Source organism: Erythrolamprus reginae, chromosome 2 (assembly GCF_031021105.1).
Source record: "Erythrolamprus reginae isolate rEryReg1 chromosome 2, rEryReg1.hap1, whole genome shotgun sequence".
Classification (NCBI taxonomy): Eukaryota; Metazoa; Chordata; class Lepidosauria; order Squamata; family Dipsadidae; genus Erythrolamprus; species Erythrolamprus reginae.
This window is the reverse complement of record NC_091951.1, coordinates 1052923-1070776: the sequence shown is the minus strand read 5'-3', so window position 1 is coordinate 1070776 and position 17854 is coordinate 1052923. Positions and strand designations below refer to the sequence as shown.

Below are 17854 nucleotides of genomic sequence, written 5' to 3'. Positions count from 1 at the left end.
GCAAATAGATCAACAGATGATGCTGTTAATATGGCTCTACACTACATCCTTCAACATCTTGAATCTCCAATGACCTACGCCAGGGTCCTCTTTGTGGACTTCAGTTCAGCATTCAATACCATCGTACCGGACATTCTCTTAACCAAACTAAATCAGCTAGCGGTACCTGAACACACTTGTAAGTGGATCGCAAGCTTCCTAACAGACAGGAAGCAGCAGGTGGAGCTAGGAAAAATCACATCAGATATATGTACAATTAGCACAGGTGCCCCCCAAGGCTGTGTACTCTCACCACTTCTCTTCTCTCTATACACTAATGACCGCATCTCATACGATCCATCTGTTAAACTACTGAAGTTTGCAGATGATACAACAGTGATCGGACTCATTCAAGACAATGATGAATCCGCATACAGACGGGAAGTTGAACAACTATCCTTGTGGTGTGACCAGAACAATCTAGAACTGAACACACTCAAAACCGTAGAAATGGTGGTAGACTTTAAGAGAAACCCTTCCACCCTTCCACCTCTCCCAATACTAGACAACACAGTATCAACAGTAGAGACCTTCAAATTTCTAGGTTCTATCATATCTCAAGACCTAAAATGGTTACCTAACATCAAAAACATCATCAAAAAAGCACAACAAAGAATGTTCTTTCTGCGCCAGCTCAGGAAGCTCAAACTGCCCAAGGAGCTGCTGATTCAGTTCTACAGAGGAATCATTGAGTCTGTCATCTGCACCTCTATAACTGTCTGGTTTGGTGCTGCAACCCAACAGGACCGATACAGACTTCAGAGGATAATCAGAATTGCAGAAAAAACAATTGCTGCCAATCTGCCTTCCATTGAGGACCTGTATACTGCACGAGTCAAAAAGAGGGCGGGTAAAATATTTACTGACCCCTCACATTCTGGACACAAATTGTTTCAACTCCTACCCTCAAAACGTCGCTACAGAGCACTGCACACCAAGACAACTAGACACAAGAACAGTTTTTTCCCGATCGCCATCACTCTACTAAACAAATAATTCCCTCAACACTGTCAGACTTTCTACTAAATCTGCACTTCTATTCTACTAGTTTTTCTCATCATTCCTATCACCCATTTCCTCCCATGTTGACTGTACGACTGTAACTTGTTGCGTACATCCTAAGATTTTTATTAATATTGCTTCTTCATTGCTTATTTGACCCCTATGACAATCATTAAGTGTTGTACCACATGATTCTTGACAAATGTATATTTTATTTTATGTACGTTGAGAGCATATGCACCAAGACAAATTCCTTGTGTGTCCAATCACACTTGGCCAATAAAAATTATATTCTATTCTATTCTATTCTATTTCTATATTCATGAGTCATGAAAGTGTACAAAGCTTTCGTTCTACTAATGTTCTTCTGGAAATTGACAATGGTGAAATGGGTGGGGGAATATGTAGGGTGAATGTTGCAGCCCCTCTGCTGTCATTCGAAAGTATGCACTATTGCCATGGTGCTGCAACACTCATAATTTTGGGACTGGATCTCAAGTACTTGGGGGAGGGCTGGTCATAACGTGGAATGGTCAGTAAGTGAACTGTCATAGCCAGTGTTCCCTCTAATTTTTTGGGGGGATGGGCGGAAAAGTATAGTGTCTGAGCGGCAGTCCCTTCGGGACTGGGCGGCACAGAAATAATAAATAAATAAACAAACAAACAAATAAAAAACCCACCCTGTTTTGCCTCAGAGAATTTCAAAATAAAATACTGTGCTGTGTGTCTATAACAGTGAGCTCATAATAAGGCAACTCTATCAATATCAAAATGCCACTTAAATAGTTGAGCTAGTTTCAAACTAGATTTTGATTTCCTTACTCCCATTCTTTTTCTTTCTCTTTTCCTTCCTCTCTTTTTTCTATCTCTTCCTCTCTCTCTCCTTCCCTCTCACTCTTTCCCTCTCGGCTTCTGGGCAGGTTTGGAAAACTCTGAGTTGATGATGATTTTTAAGTGAGCGATTGCTCACTGCTCAGCTTAGAGGGAACTATGCCTCCTGGGGGAAGGTGCCAACAGAAAACCATCTTATACAGATTTTCTTTGTCCAGAGTTTCCAATGTAAGTTTATAGCTTAAGTTCCAGAGTTTCTCCCATTTGTTTAAGTATATGGGATAACCGAAATTTTGGGCCCATGCTATCATTGATGGTTTGACTTGCTCCTCTACCATTAGTTGTTTAAGAAGTAAACTGTAAATTTTAGATATGATTTTAACCTCTGATCCCAGGAGGATCTTGTCAAGCTTATTATGTTAATCTTAACTTATATATGTTATCCCTATTTAGTGATAAATTACTATATATTAACTTGATATATTCATGAAAATCACTTTTTATAGTCACAGCATTAAGCTTTTACCTTTGTGATGTGTACCATCTACAGTTCACACTTTGGCAATGCTCATGTCCTATGTGTTGTGTTTTTCCCCTTCGTTTAAGTATATGGGATAATAATTTATAATCAATAAAAATTAATTTTTTAAAAAAAATTTAAACACCATGTTCGTATCTCGAAAAGTGCGTATGACGAAGGGTTCGTAAGACGAGGTATCACTGTACTCCTTGTAGGATGGTCTTGAATTCTACTGACCATATATCCTCTTACCGTGTCCCATCGTCACATCAGTTACCACAGATCAATTTCACTGGCTGAATTCATCCTCTTATCTATAATCTCAAACTGAATATGATCCACCATATCCCGGTACCAATTTTGCATTGCCCATTTTGTCACATCCTTCCAACCCAAGACTATGAATGCCTGAGCACTTTCTATCGCTGCTTGTTTTATTTTTCTAAATTCTCCCATCGCCTTTCTTTTAACTAATACTGCCATTTCCTTAGTAGTTATCCATCGTATATTTAACATCCTATTAATATCCTGTTGCACTTTCCCCCCAAAACTCTGCACTACCGGGCATTCCTAAAACATATGCATAAACACTCCCTTATCTTGACACCCATGCCAACAGGTATTCTTAATATTCTGCTGAAAGTATGAAAGTTGAGCAGGTGAGTGACACCATTTATGTAACATTTTCCTTCTCATTTCCCTAACCCTTGTATTCTTAATTTTCCTTATATTCTCCACTATATTTTTCATCTCTTGCACATCTACTTGTAATTCACTCTGGCACCATTTAATCAGTCCTTGCATCACATACCTGTCTGCCTGCACTAACATCTTATATATATAGTAGTACCTCGTGATACAAACCCCTCATCATACGAACTTTTCGAGATACGAACCCGGGGTTTAAGATTTCTTTCCCTCGTCTTACAAACCCTTTCTGTCTTACAAACCCGAGCCCGGGTCCGTGGGCTCTCTTGCTGCGCGTGCGCTTTCTTATTTCCGCAAGGATTCCCATGCCTTGTGACTGCCAACGCTATTCTCTTCCCGCCCCCGCTGGGAATTCCCCGCCGGGATTCCCCACCTCCTGACTGCCAGCTGAAGCGCCTGGGATTTTCCCTTGGCTTTCCAGCGGCTAGTCAAAATACCCCCCTTCCTCCTCCTCCTTCCCGGAGAAGTGCTTCGGTGGAATGTCAGGCTCTGATCCAGAGTCGTTGCTCCTGTCCCCCCCAAGCCAAATCAGCAGCTCTGGGCTTCTAAGATCACTGGGTGGGAGGGGCGGGGGGAGGCGTCCTGGGTTTGGGCTTTAAGAAGCCCAGAGCTGCTGTCTTGGCTTGGGGGGCCAGGGGGGGCCACTCCGGACCCAGGGGGCTGCCCCCCCATGCTTCATCGAGGAAAACCTTTAGAGAGGGTGGTGCCCTGCCGCTTGACAAGCCGCAAGGCAGGTTCCAGGCGTGTCAATCCACCCAGGAGGCTCCCTCCAGGCAGCCTGTGCTGTCTCCCCCCCTCCTCCCCACCCGCCCCTGAAAAGAATTAGAATTCCAGCAGTAATGAGGCAAAAGGGGTGATTTTGGGGCTTACATGCATTAATCGGTTTTCCATTGTTTCCTATGGGAAATATTGTTACGTCTTACGAACTTTTCACCTTACGAACCTCGTCCCGGAACCAATTAAGTTCGTAAGACGAGGTGTCACTGTATTACTTGCTTGCACTTTGCTACCCTCACTTTTTTCTCTTATTATTTTCTCTAACTCTATCTCCTCCCTAAGTAGCGCTTCTTTGTTCTCCCTTTCATTCAGATATTTGCATATTGTATTTACAGTGATCCCCCGCTCGTTGCGAGGGTTCCGTTCCAGGAGCCGCCGCAACGAGCGGGTTTTCGCGAAGTAGCGCTGCGGAAGTAAAAACACCATCTGCGCATGTGCAGATGGTGTTTTTACTCCCACAGCGCTAGCGAGGAGCCGAAGATTGGGGGCGGGGCGGCTGTTTGCCGCCGGCATGGGGGGCTTCCTAGCAGCCCCCCAAACCCGGGTTGGGGGTCCGGGGGGCGCTGTCTCTCGGCGCTTTCGAGCTGAGTCCGGGAGCGAATTCGTTCCCGGACTCAGCTCGAAAGCGCCGAGAGACAGCGTGGACAGGCCGTTCCTTGGCGCTGTCTCTCGGCGCTTTCGAGCTGAGTCCGGGAGCGAATTCGTTCCCGGACTCAGCTCGAAAGCGCCGAGAGACAGCGTGGACAGGCCATTCCTTGGCGCTGTCTCTCGGCGCTTTCGAGCTGAGTCCGGGAGCGAATTCGCTTCAGGACTCAGCTCGAAAGCGGCGAGAATGAACGGCGTGGGCGGGCGAAGGGCGGGCGGCAGCGAGGAGTTTGCGTGGGCGGTGGGGAAACTCCTCGCTGACGCCAGCAAGAGGGGGAAGACCCAGGAAAGCCACCCAGCAGCTGATCTCCCGGTTGCCATCTACGCATGCGTGCCCATAGAAAAAACGCACGCATGCGTAGACGGTATTTTGACTTCCGGGTTGAAAAATCGCGAAGTACCCTGTTCGCAATGGTTGGGGACGCAATAAACGGGGGATCACTGTATTTGTAGCCATCTTCCCTTACCCAACCACCATAGAAACATAGAAGACTGACGGCAGAAACAGACCTCATGATCCATCTAGTCTGCCCTTATACTATTTCCTGCATTTTATCTTAGGATGGATTTATGTTTATCCCAGGCATGGTTAAATTCAGTTACTATGGATTTACCAACCATGTCTGCTGGAAGTTTGTTCCAAGGATCTACTACTCTTTCAGTGAAATAATATTTTCTCACATTGCTTTTGATCTTTCCCCCAACTAACTTCAGATTGTGTCCCCTTGTTCTTGTGTTCACTTTCCTATTAAAAACACTTCCCTCCTGGACCTTATTTAACCCTTTAACGTATTTAAATGTTTCGATCATTCTATACAATTTCTACTTGGCCTCCCATCCTACTCATATAACTGTTCTGTCTTAAGTTATCCCTCTTCCCTTCAACTCTCCTAGAACCCTATTTAGATTTGTTTCACTATCTATATTTATTACATATAACGATGACAATTTTGATTTATAAAATCCTATTTTCCCCTGCCTTTCAAGGGACCTATTAGGACGCTTTGAGTGACACTGCATGAGGCTATTGTTCTTGAATTGGATCGGGCTGATTGTGAAAGTTCTGTTCCCGCACAATTTTGGAAGTTTCATAGGACAAAGGACAATACACTCCTCCCACATGACCTCCCTAGGATACATAAAGGCCCACTTTGTTCTTTTCGGCCGCTACAAATACATTCAAATAGAAATAGAAAATACGGAGAAGAAATGGCACAGAAAGCATCTAAGCAAAGACTCTCCTTCTGCTTCCCAGAGACGATATATTTTATTTTACACTAACTATAATAAAAACTGTTGTGTTTGGGCCTGGGCCAGCCGTTGCTCCCACAGATGGGAGAGACGCGGCACAAAGTGAATGCGAAAGCCTGGCTGACAGCCAGGAGGACGAGGCCACTGGTACGCAGGATTCAGCAGACAGCCCAGGGGATTTGGCATGCAGTCCCTCAGGCAGTCTTTCGTCCCTGGGTTCTTCTGCAGATCAATATATTGATCTGCATAGCCGAAGAGCTATACAAAGAAGGGATCGCTTTAAGGATTATTACAAGTCATTATAGGAGCACCTGGGCTGGGTGTGGTTCCCTTATTGAGGGCTAAAGGTATAAAAGGGAACAAAGGCCAAGGCAAACTGTGGCTGTTTATCTGTGTTGTTTTGTGCTTCCTGCTCTGAAGTTTCTGTTCCTGCCGTTGGAGTTTTCAACCCAGTTTTTTCAGACAAGTGGGAGGTGAAAACTCTGGGACTTGCTGTTTGCTCCAAAGATTCAAAAGGACTCCTGAAATGTCTTTGCTCATTCCAGGTTGTCTTTGTTTGTTTTCCCCTGTGTTTTTGTATGCGGCTGAAGTAAGCCTTGCACTCTCATTGTTTTTGGACACTAAGAACTGTTTTGAGTAACCCTTTTTTTGTTTATTTAATACAAGTTTGTTGATTAGCAGAGCACGAGTGTGTTTGATTTCTTTTCCTTGGACTGTTACGCATTGCCTGAGCCAGTCAGGCAGAACAAAAACTACCTAACTATAATCTGTTTTCTTGAACTCTGATTGGCAACTAGAAAACTCTTACCCAGAGAGACCACATTCCTATGGTTTTCAAGCATGACTTCCGAATGCAGCTCTTTCTGGTCAGGATCCAGCAGAGACCATTCATCCTCAGAGAAAGACACAGCCACCTCCTTGAAGGACACAAGGCTCCCCTGAACACAGAAAAAAGAACAGTACAGGAGAAATTGCAAGATCTTTTCATCTTCACCAATGATTTAGACAAGAAGATAGAAAGGAAACTCATCAAATTTGCAGACATGACCAAATTGTCAGGAATAACTAAACTCCAGAATATAAGCTTCTTGTAAACTCAAACTTGGATGAGTACCATATCCAACGGTCGCAGAACAAGATAACCAGAGGAAGCTATGCTGACTGACAACAATTGAACCTGCTGTTATGCTCTCCATGTTGTGGAAAAACACAAAAATAAACCTGGCCAAACAAGGGGGGGGGGGGATAGAAGGAGAGAGCAATCTGCCAACACACTCTACTTCCTGAAGGGACAAAACAAATCTAATATCTTTTCTCTTTCTTACTTTATTTGGAAGTTCAACCACTGTTCGATCACCTTCATAAAAATCAGAGAGCTTCATTCTTAGTTTCTCTGTAAAGAATAAATAATTTCAAAATGCATAATGAACAAAATACAAGGAGATATTCTATAGAGAAGAAGAGAGAGCAAAGGTAAGACGGATGGGTCATCGGAGGATCTTTCATTACCTTCTGAGGTCTCCTGATTAGGATCTTCCCAAGGGATCCTCCAGAAAAATGGCTCATGCGGGGGATTTGATGGATTCTTCTTTCCCTCAAGATCATTGATCTCCACAATGCAGCACTTCAAACAGGAGGAAGGAAAAAAGAAGCAGAATTAATGTACAACACACAACAAAAAGCAGATTCCCAGATTCGGAAAACAACCACAAAATCCCCAATATCCATCTGTGAGGTTCACTGAGAAAACGGAACAATCTCCAACAAGAATTGGTGAATTGCCACATATTATGAAAGTCACAGGATTTTGGGATGGAGGGGTGAAATATTCAACATTCTCTATTCTCTTGAGTTCTTACCTGCAACTGGACCTGCTCCTTCTGCTCCTCCGCCTGGCTCAGGAGGAGGCCTTCCGCCAGGGCCACCGCCTGGGAGCTGGTCTCTGCTCCACACTCCTGCACCCAGCCCTCCATCTCTGGGGGCAGAAGGGACAGGAGTTGCTCCAGAACCACCAGGTCCAGCATCTGGGCTTTGGTGTGTTTCTCTGGCCTCAGCCATCGCCTGCAAATGTCGTGGAGTCGGCTGCAAAGTCCTCGGGGACCCTCAGCCTCCCGGTATTGGATGGAGTTCCAGGGCTGAACTTCCGAAGGGAGGATGGGTTCTTCCTCCAGGATCTTCTGCCCGGGTCTTGTCCAGAGCTTCCCCCCCTTCCCAGGCTGAGCGGCTGCAGGGCCTTTTCCGCTTCCCCCCTTTGCAACAGGTGGGGTCTCCATCCTTTCTCTGTCCTGCAGAGCAACTCCAAAGGGGTCCAAGGACTCTTGTGGGTCTCCAGACGCCTTTTCCTTCACGGGACCATTTCTGGGAACACAGGACGGATCCCTCCAGGTGATTCCGCTCTTTTTTTCTTCCCCCAGGAGAAAATGGGGCCTTGCAAAGACCCCAAATGGCTTCCGGTTTCTGTCTCTGAGGTGGAAGGAAAAACAGAGGCCCACAATGAGAAGGTGGAATTCAGCCCCTGAGCGACCTTCCCCCAACCTGCCCGGAGCCCCAAGAGGCTCATCCCAGCCCAGGGCCCAGGTCCCACGAGCAGGGCTGGGAACATATGATTTCTTATGTTTGTAGGTATGTTTGGTTTTACAAATAAGGGTTTTTTAGCTGTTTTAGTATTGGATTTACATGCTGTTTTGTATCACTGTTAGCCGCTGCGAGTCTACGGAGAAGGGCTGCATACAAATCCCATCAATCAAATAAATAAAATAAATAAATTGAATAAAGAAATTAAATGAATAAAATAAATAAATAAATAAAATAAAATAATTAATAAAATAAATAAAAAAATAAATATAAAAAAAAATAAACAAATAACATAAATAAATAAGGAGGCAGCTGCAGAAACTGCCCTCTTCTCTCCCCCTCCGGGAGCCTGGGGCGAATCCCGCCTCCACCTCCAAGGCCCCCCCTTCCTTCCCCCCCCTTGGGCCCTTCCCCGAATCTCCCCTCCCCTTCCCGGCACCCCCGCTTTTTCCGCTTCCCCCTGCAGGGGGAGGGCCGCTGGGGAGCATGGGCCTTGGGAAGAGCCCCCCCCCCTCACCTCGGGCGCCTCTGGATGTGCTTCCACCACCTCCTGCAGGCTCCCGGTCTCGTGTGGAGCCCCACGGGATAAGGAGAGCGAGTGTGGCTTCCTAGACTGGCAATGGACAGTGATGTCACTTCCTTAGCAACATTCCTCAGAAAAGCCCCTTGTGACGTTTCCCTCCGGTGAGTCCAATCCCGCTGTCTTCACTTCCCTTGGCAGAGAGCGCCCCCTGGCGGATTGGGGGTGAAATACCTGGGTGCCAGAAAGGGCGGGAAAGAGGAGCTGGCGGGAGGGGGAAGGGAGAGGGCGGGGATGATGGGCTTGGGAGTCGGAGAAGAAAGGGTTCGGAGTCTCCATTGACCCAAAGGCAGGGAAAGAGGTTGTGGTCTTTCTTCTGTGGCCTTTCTAGAGCGGTTTCATTCTTTCTCCCATCTCCTGCCCCTCCGTCTCTTTCCTTCAGCCTCTTCTTTGTCTAGAGGAGAGAATGGGATGGAAGGAACAAGGGCAGAAGAGGGAAGGAATCTTGGTGGTGGCCCCAGAGATATGAGGGTTGGAAGGGGATTTCAATGGGTGTCTATGGTTTTATTTGTGGAGGCCGCCCAGAGCCCCTCAGGAGTTGGGTGGCCTATACAGGCAATAAAATGAATTAAAATAAATAAATAATTTTAGACTCCGTCTTTGTTGCTCTTCTCTGCCTTTTTTTGTAGCCTCCAGAGCTTATTCATTTATTTAGTGGACAAAACACAAGGAAAAATAGAAGCCAGACATTGAGGGCAGGAGAAAGGGAGGGAGAAGGAGGCCTGAGAGGGAGAAGAGAAAAAAGGAGAAAAGGACGTTGACTTCTGTTAAGCAAAGTGCAAGATCAATGTTAAAAACCATCCCAGCCGGACAATTCAATCTAAGGGACAAAAGGAAAGTCATCTTAGCTCTGTTTCTTTTGGATCCTTCAAATGTGAAGATACTGAATTTAATGGTTGGAGAAGGAAACTCCCCATTGTGAGGGAGGGTGGGCCGGCTCCTGCCTGAGGGGATCTGTGCTCTGATTGGTTGCTGAGGGTGGAAAGGGGGCGTTTCCCCTTTCTCCTTTTTTCTCTGGACGCTGTTTGTGATTTACCTCAGGATGTTCCTGACTCTCTTCTCTGCTGCGAATGTTCAATACATTGACAGGATGTTGATATAAAACTACACGTTTGTGGCCGTGTCTCCCTCTTCCTTTGGACAGCAGCTGCCTATTTCCTCCACATTGACCTCTTCTGTTGCATCTTCCAGTCGTGGGTTTCCATTTTCTCCTGATAGTGTTGGAAGCAAAATAAGGTCCACTTCCAAGAAGGGAATAAAATGGAGGCTGCTGAAGAACAGAGCTGGAAGGGAACTTGGGTCAGGGCAGCACTTGAGGAAGCTGACCCAACCCAGCCAGCCAGGCACAGACCAATAGATAAGAAGCTGAAGTCTTCGAATGAACACATTGCAGCAGGAGTTCTTAAGAAAATATATTTACTTCTTCTTAGCAATAATGACTTCTCTATTTACAATACTACTTATACTCTATCTCACTGTACATAAGCCACACTACAACTTGTTATTCATAATATAACTTTATTTACATTTATTATGAATAATTTCATTTTTCATTTATTATTATTTTGTGTATGTACCAAAAAAGTAAAAATAAATAAATATATTTTGATTGTTATTAAATTACATCCATTTTTTTTTGATGTGGGGTACTAAGCATTGTGAAAATTATAGAAGGGGTACACATATGTCAAAAGTTTTGGAAACACTGATTTAGGGTATAAATAAAGTACCGTATCTCTATCACAATCTATATCCGTGATATCACAGGTGGCACATGAAGCCATATTAGTGAGGACGCAAACTCAGGTGAGCGCCAGCCAGATGATTTACGAGCCTTCTGAGCTTACTGGGAGTGGGGAAACCGCCTGTTTTCAGCTTCTAGATGGGGTGGGGGAGGCTCTTCCCAAGCTCCAGAGCTTTTCTAGGAGCCTGGGGAGGGCAAAACATGGGCAGGCCATTATGTTCTGGGAGTGGGGTAAGGAGTTATTGCACATATTTTAGACTTTAATATTAGATTTGCTATTGTATATTGTTTTATCACTGCTGTAAGCCGCCCCGAGTCTGCGGAGACGGGCGGCATACAAATATAATGATAATAATAATGATAATAATAATAATAATAACTAGTCAACCACTACTACCACAGCAACTACACCTATGCAAATGTGTCATACATTTTTATATATTTACCAGCCAATCAGGTTGCAGCATATTGATTCAGCATTCTCTACATATAATAGCCATTACAATGTCCACAGTCCTTCCTCCTGCATTGGGATATTATATCAAGTTAGGCCTCATCCTGACACTTTGGAGGTCTCCTAGTCCAGGCAGGAGAAACTCTATCATCTCTGACCATTTGCTGTCCAGTCTCTTAAAACCCTCCAGTGATGAAGCACCCAACCTCTGGTGTCAGCAGTTCCACTGGTTAATTCTCTTCACTGTGAGGAAGCTTTTCCTTAATTCCAGGTTGCTTCTCTCTTTGGTTACTTTCCATCTGTTGCTTCTCTTCTTCTGGGGCTTTGGAGGATAATCCCCCCCCCATGGGGCAGCCCCCCAAATTCTATTCTGGGGCAGCTGAGAAATGAGCTGGATGAAGAAAGGAATGTTGGGCCGTTTCTGTGACGTCCAGTTATCCAGAGGAGTCTTTTGTCCAGCCTTTCTCACGGGTCCTTGCCCCTTGCAAGCGCCATGGCCATTTGGGCCGCTGATGGCACCAATAATCCATGTCTTCTTCCCGTTAAGCCAAGCCAGGCGTCGCTTTGCCTGCGGCTCTTACCCGGCAGCCTCTTTCTGGGGCGGCGGGAACCCCAGAGATGGGGTGTTATTGCTCCTCGGTTTCTTTTGGGGTGTGGAGAAGTGAAGGCTTTCGTGGGATCTGCGTTCGGTTCCTCCAGGAGTTTGAGTTGGAAAGTGACAAGGAACCGTTGCGTTTGGGGCGGCTGAGTCTTCCACCGCTGGAATGGGCAGATTTCTCGGGGAAAGCTCCACATCTGCTCTTTTATACCGGGTTAATTGATTGCAACACTTTATATCTTTCTCTACCTATTCTTCTATTGCTTGAGACTGTGGCAAGATAACAGATGAACAGCGTTGGAAGAGACCTTGGAGGTCATCTAGTCCAACCCCTAATGAAGTTCTCCACGGAAAGGAGTGGGAAGAGGAGGAGAAGTGGCCAGACTTTAATTTGGGGTCTCCATTTGGGGCTGCTTTGAAGGGGAAAGGAGGATCCCCTGACCCACAGAAAGGGGCAAGAGATCGGGAGGGGCCGGTTCCTCCAGACGTTCCAAGCAAGGGAGACATATATTTTGAGGAGGGTAATCAGCTTTTTCTGTCCTGAAGGGAAGCAGCCCTCTCCCTGGTCTGTCTGGGTTTTCTGGGACTCCCCACACATTGAGTGGGTGGGTGTGTATGTAACCCACAAGTCCTTACTGGTTGCGGGATTACCCTTCCCCCATCCTTATCATCCAGGGCAGCATCTCCTCCTACAGCAGAATCTTCCCATTAAACGAGCACACGTTTGTTTGTGTGTGTGTGTGTGTGTGTATGTGTGTGTTTGTGAGGGGGCCAGAGGTCTCCAGTCCCAGAAGAGGAATAGGGTTGTTGAGGGGAGGAAGGGCTTTTCTCCTCTTTTTGAGATGGGAGTCACCAGAAAGTGCGGCAGGACCAATGGGAAGTCTCCTTGCTCTAGCGTCATCAGTCTCCGGGCAGAGCCCTTTGTAACTTCATCTGAAGCAGGAGGGAGAATTGGGGGAGAAAAGGAAACTGAAAGTGGGAGGGGTGGCCACCGTTCAAGGGGAGTTCAGGGCAGATCCAGAAGGTACCCTCCATTTAATAATAATAATAATAATAATAATAATAATAATAATAATAATAATAACAACAACAACAACAACAACAACAACAACAACAACAACAACAATAGTATCTGACTGAATTCACACCAGACATCCTGATTGTGGAGAAAAAGAAAGTATGGATCATCAACATTGCAATCCCAGGGAACAGCAGAATTGAGGAGAAGCAGCTAGAGAAATTAGTGAAATACGAAGATCTAAAAATTGAGTTGCAACGACTCTGGCATAAGCCCGTGAAACTGGTCCCAGTGGTACTTGGCATGCTGGGCGCAGGGCCAAATTATCTCAGCGGACATTTGAAAACCATTGGAATTGAGAAAATCTCCACCTGTCAATTGCAAAAGGCCGCTTTACTGGGATCGGCACACATAATTCGCCGCTACATCCCGCGATCCTAGGTGTTTGGGAAGTGCCCGACTGGTGAAATATGAAATCCAGCATAGTGATTTCGTTTGCTGTGTTTTACTGACATAATAATAATTTATTAGATTTGTATGCCACCCCCCTCCGCAGACTCGGGGCAGCTCACAACCATAACAATATAACAATGAAACGAATCTAATGTTTAAAAAACATCTAAAAAGCCCGTCATTAAAACCATACAACATAAGCATACCATACATAAAACTATATAAACTGGGGGAGGTATCTCAATTCCCACATGCCTGGGAAATTTATGAAACAGAAGGAGGGTGGGGGCAATTCTGATCTATGGGGGGAGTTGATTCCAGAGGGCTGGGGCCGCTACAGAGAAGGCTCTTCCACTGGGGCCCGCCAGACGACATTGTTTAGTCGACGGGACTCAGAGAAGGCCAACTCTGTAGGACCTTATCGGCCGTTGGGATTCAAGCGGCAGAAGATGGTTCCGGAGGTATTCTCGTCCGATGCCATGTAGGGCTTTAGAAGTCATTACCAACACTTTGAATTGCGACCGGAAACTAATAGGCAGCTAGTGGAGAGACGTGGGCGAACGTAGATAACCCCACAATAGCTCTGGCAGCTGCATTCTGCACGATCTGGAGTTTCCGAACACTTCTCAAAGGTAGCCCTATGTAGAGAGCATTGCAGTAGTCGAACCTCGAGGTGATGAGGGCATGAGCAACTGTGAGCAATGACTCCCTGTCCAAATAGGGCCACAATTGGTGCACCAGGCGGACCTGTGCAAACGCCCTCCTCGCCACAGCCGAAAGATGTTCTAATGTTAGCTGTGGATCGAGGAGGATGCCCAAAGTGCGGACCCTCTTCGAGGGGGTCAGTAGTTCCCCCTCTAGGGTAATGGACGGACAGATGGGATTGTCCTTGCGAGGCAAGACCCACAGCCACTCTGTCTTGTCAGGGTTGTTTGAGCTTGTTGACACCCATCCAGAACCCAACAGCCTCCAGGCACCAGCACATCACTTCCCTTGCTTCGCTGACTGGACATGGGGTGGAGATGTATAACTGGGTATCATCTGCATATTGATGATACCTCACCCCATGCCCTTGGATGACCTTACCCAGCGGTTTCATGTAGATTTTAAATAGCAGGGGGGAGAGGACCAACCCCTGAGGCACTCCACAAGGGAGACTTAGAGGTCGACCTCTGACCCCGCCACTAACACCGACTGCGACCAACCAGAGAGGTAGGAGGAGAACCACTGAAGAACAGGACCTCACACTCCCAAGCCAGTGTTGGGGCATTCGCAACTTCTGGGGAGAAGATGTTCCACTAATTAACTCTTCTGACTGTCAAGAAATTTCTCCTTAGTTCTATGTTGCTTCTCTCCTTGCTTAGTTTCCACCCATTGCTTATTATTCTACCCTCAGGTGCTTTGCAGAATAGGTGGGCTCCTTCTCTGTATCAACCTCTGAGATATTCGAACACTGCTATCATGTCCCCCCTGGTCCTCCCCAGTACGTTTACAAAATGGAAATCGTGACTGTTTGAGCAAGAAATGCAAATTCTGGATGGGAAATCATATTTGAGCAACAAAATGGATGGAGCATTTTTAAATAACTGAAAATTGAAAACTTTCAATTCGACATTTTATTGAAAACATCTTCACCTGCTATAGATTGCTTTTAATAGTTGATTCAGCCTTTCATATGCTGACTTTGTAAATTGCTCAGATATAAGTGGTAAAGCACTGTGGAGTAGTATATAAATGGAAGTAGAATTGCTATAGCTATATAGTTTCTCCTGAGCATGGATCCTTTTATGAGAACATAGGTGAACATTCTGAGCAAAGATCTTTCCACACTCCAGGGATTTATACGGCTTGTCCTACGTGTGGATCATCCTAGAGAAAGTAAGAGGGTTTTTTCATACTCCATGAATTTATACGGCTTTACTCTTGTGGATCCTTTCATGGGAAATAAGATGACCACTTTGAGCAAAGGCCTTTCCACACCCCATGCATTTATATAGCTTCTCCCCTGTGTGGATCCTCGTATGGGAAATAAGATCACGTCTTTGAGCAAAGATCTTTCCACACTCCATGGATTTATACGGCTTGTCCTACGTGTGGATCATACTAGGGAAAGAGGGTTTTTTCATACTCCATGAATTGGTACGCCTTTTCTCTTGTGGATCTTTTCATGGGAAATAAGATGACCACTTTGAGCAAAGGTTTTTCCACACTCCATGCATTTATATGGCTTCTCCCCTGTGTGGATCCTTGTATGGGAAATAAGTGTGCTGCTATGAGCAAAGGCCTTTCCACACTCCATGCATTTATACGGCTTCTCCCCTGTGTGGATCCTTTTATGGGAAATAAGATCACTTCTTTGAGCAAAGGTCTTTCCACACTCCATGCATTTATATGGCTTCTCCCCTGTGTGAATCATCTTGTGGGAAATAAGTTGACTTCTTTGAGCAAAGGTCTTTCCACACTCCATGCATTTATACAGCCTCTCCCTGGTATGGATCACCTTGTGGGAAGTAAGATAACTTCTTTGAGCAAAGGTCTTTCCACACTCCATGCATTTATACGGCTTCTCCCCTGTGTGGATCCTTTTATGGGAAATAAGATTACCACTTTGAGCAAAGGTCTTTCCACACTCCATGCATTTGTGCGGCTTCTCCAATGTATGGATCATCTTGTGGGAAGTAAGATGACTTCTTTGAGCAAAGGCCTTTCCACACTCCATGCATTTATATGGCTTCTCCCCTGTGTGGATCCTTTTATGGGAAATAAGGTTACAAGTATGAGCAAAGGCCTTTCCACACTCCATGCATTTATATGGCTTCTCCCCTGTGTGGATCCTTTTATGGGAAATAAGATCACTTCTTTGGGCAAAGGTCTTTCCACACTCAATGCATTTATACGGCTTCTCCCCTGTATGGATCACCTTGTGGGAAGTAAGATAACATCTTTGAGCAAAGGTCTTTCCACATTCCATGCATTTATACGGCTTCTCCCCTGTGTGGATCATCTTGTGGGAAGTAAGATAACATCTTTGAGCAAAGGTCTTTCCACATTCCATGCATTTATAGGGTTTTTCTCCTGTGTGAATCATCTTGTGGGAAATAAGTTGACGTCTTTGAGCAAAGGTCTTTCCACACTCCATGCATTTATACGGCTTCTCCCCTGTATGGATCATATTGTGGGAAGTAAGATGACTTCTTCGAGCAAAGGTCTTTCCACATTCCATGCATTTATATGGTTTTTCCCCTGTGTGGATCATATTGTGGGAAGTAAGATTACTTCTTCGAGCAAAGGTCTTTCCACATTCCATGCATTTATATGGTTTTTCCCCTGTGTGAATCAACTTATGGCAAACAACAGGACTTTTTTCACCAAATGTCTTTCCACACTCCAAGCATTTATACGGCTTCTCCCCTGTGTGGATCTTTTTATGGGAAATAGGATGACTTCTTATAGCAAAGGTCTTTCCACACAGCTTCTCTTTTGCCTCAATCACTTTTTCAGGTGTAAGATAGTTATTTCCATGAAAATGAATGGATGTCCCATTGTTATTTTGTCTGTTGTTTCTTCTTATACCATCTTCTCCTTTGTTTTGGGTTAAAGAGTATTCATTTATTTGTACTTTAGCTTTGGTTAGCTTCACACTTTTCCCAATATATTTATTCCTTATTTCCTCTTGTTGGGCAAGAGAATCTTGAATCAGAGCATCAGTGGAAGATGAGCTTTCCTGATTCCAGCTCTTTGACTGGTTTCTCTCAGGGCTTTCTAATTCCATTCGAATTCCAAACTTCTCATTTCCATCTTCAGCATTGATCAGTTGGAACAGTTCACAGGAATCTTGATCTTTACCTTCAAAACAAAAGGGAAATGAAAATGATAATAAGGTGAGAGAAAAAGGATAGAAAGTCAAGTGAAATTCCTTCAGAATTTCTCCAAAATGTCACTAGGTTGTATGTTTGCATGCTTGCACTGGTGTGATATAAACATGATGATTTCTATATTCATGAGTCATGAGAGTGTACAAAGCTTCGATTCTCCTAATGCTCTTCTGGAACCAGACAATGGTGGGAGGGGTGGAGGAATATGGAGGGCAACTGTTGCAGCCCCTCTGCTGTCATTCCTAAGTAGGCACTATTGCCATGGGGCTGCAACACTCATAATTTCGGGACTGGATCCCACGTACTTCGGGGAGGGTTGCTCATAACCTGGAATGGTCACTAAGTGAACTGTCGTAACTCAAGGATGACCTGTACCCTAGGATTCTCTCAGTGACCCTGCAGGAGGCTTTTGTTCTTGAATGGGATTGGGAGAATGCTCTTCCATGGACTGAGGGGGAAAGTTCTGTTCCCACACAATTATGGAGGTTTCGTAGGACAGAGGACAATACTCTCCTCCCACATGACCTCCCTAGGATACATAAAGGCCCACTTTGTTCTTTTCGGCCCCTACAAATACGTTCAAATAGAAATGGAAACTACAGAGAAGAAATGCACAGAAAACATCTATGCAAAGAGACATTGACTCTTCCCTTCCTTGGAGCACCAGAAGGCCATATCCGTTCCTTCTCCCTCCCTGGAGACGATGTCTCATAATAGTGGGTTTTTTTAGTCTCTTGAACTCTGATTGGAAATTAGAAAACTCTTACCCAGAGAGACCACGTTCC

At 45.2% G+C, this 17854-nt stretch overlaps 1 protein-coding gene across 1 annotated transcript in view; it reads right to left on the bottom strand.

Moving 5' to 3' along the window:
* The window catches only part of LOC139158418 (zinc finger protein 208-like), a 57237-nt gene that overhangs the window by 5181 nt on the left and 34202 nt on the right, over positions 1-17854 (bottom strand). Inside the window, exons 6-13 of the mRNA XM_070735728.1 lie at positions 15323-16534; positions 15108-15281; positions 14945-15047; positions 11707-11884; positions 7633-8236; positions 7283-7397; positions 7099-7166; positions 6582-6711 (exon numbers count right to left, since the gene is read on the bottom strand). Of these exons, the coding sequence (XP_070591829.1) occupies positions 6582-6711; positions 7099-7166; positions 7283-7397; positions 7633-8236; positions 11707-11884; positions 14945-15047; positions 15108-15281; positions 15323-16534 (2584 nt within the window). The remainder of the gene's footprint in view (positions 1-6581; positions 6712-7098; positions 7167-7282; positions 7398-7632; positions 8237-11706; positions 11885-14944; positions 15048-15107; positions 15282-15322; positions 16535-17854) is intronic.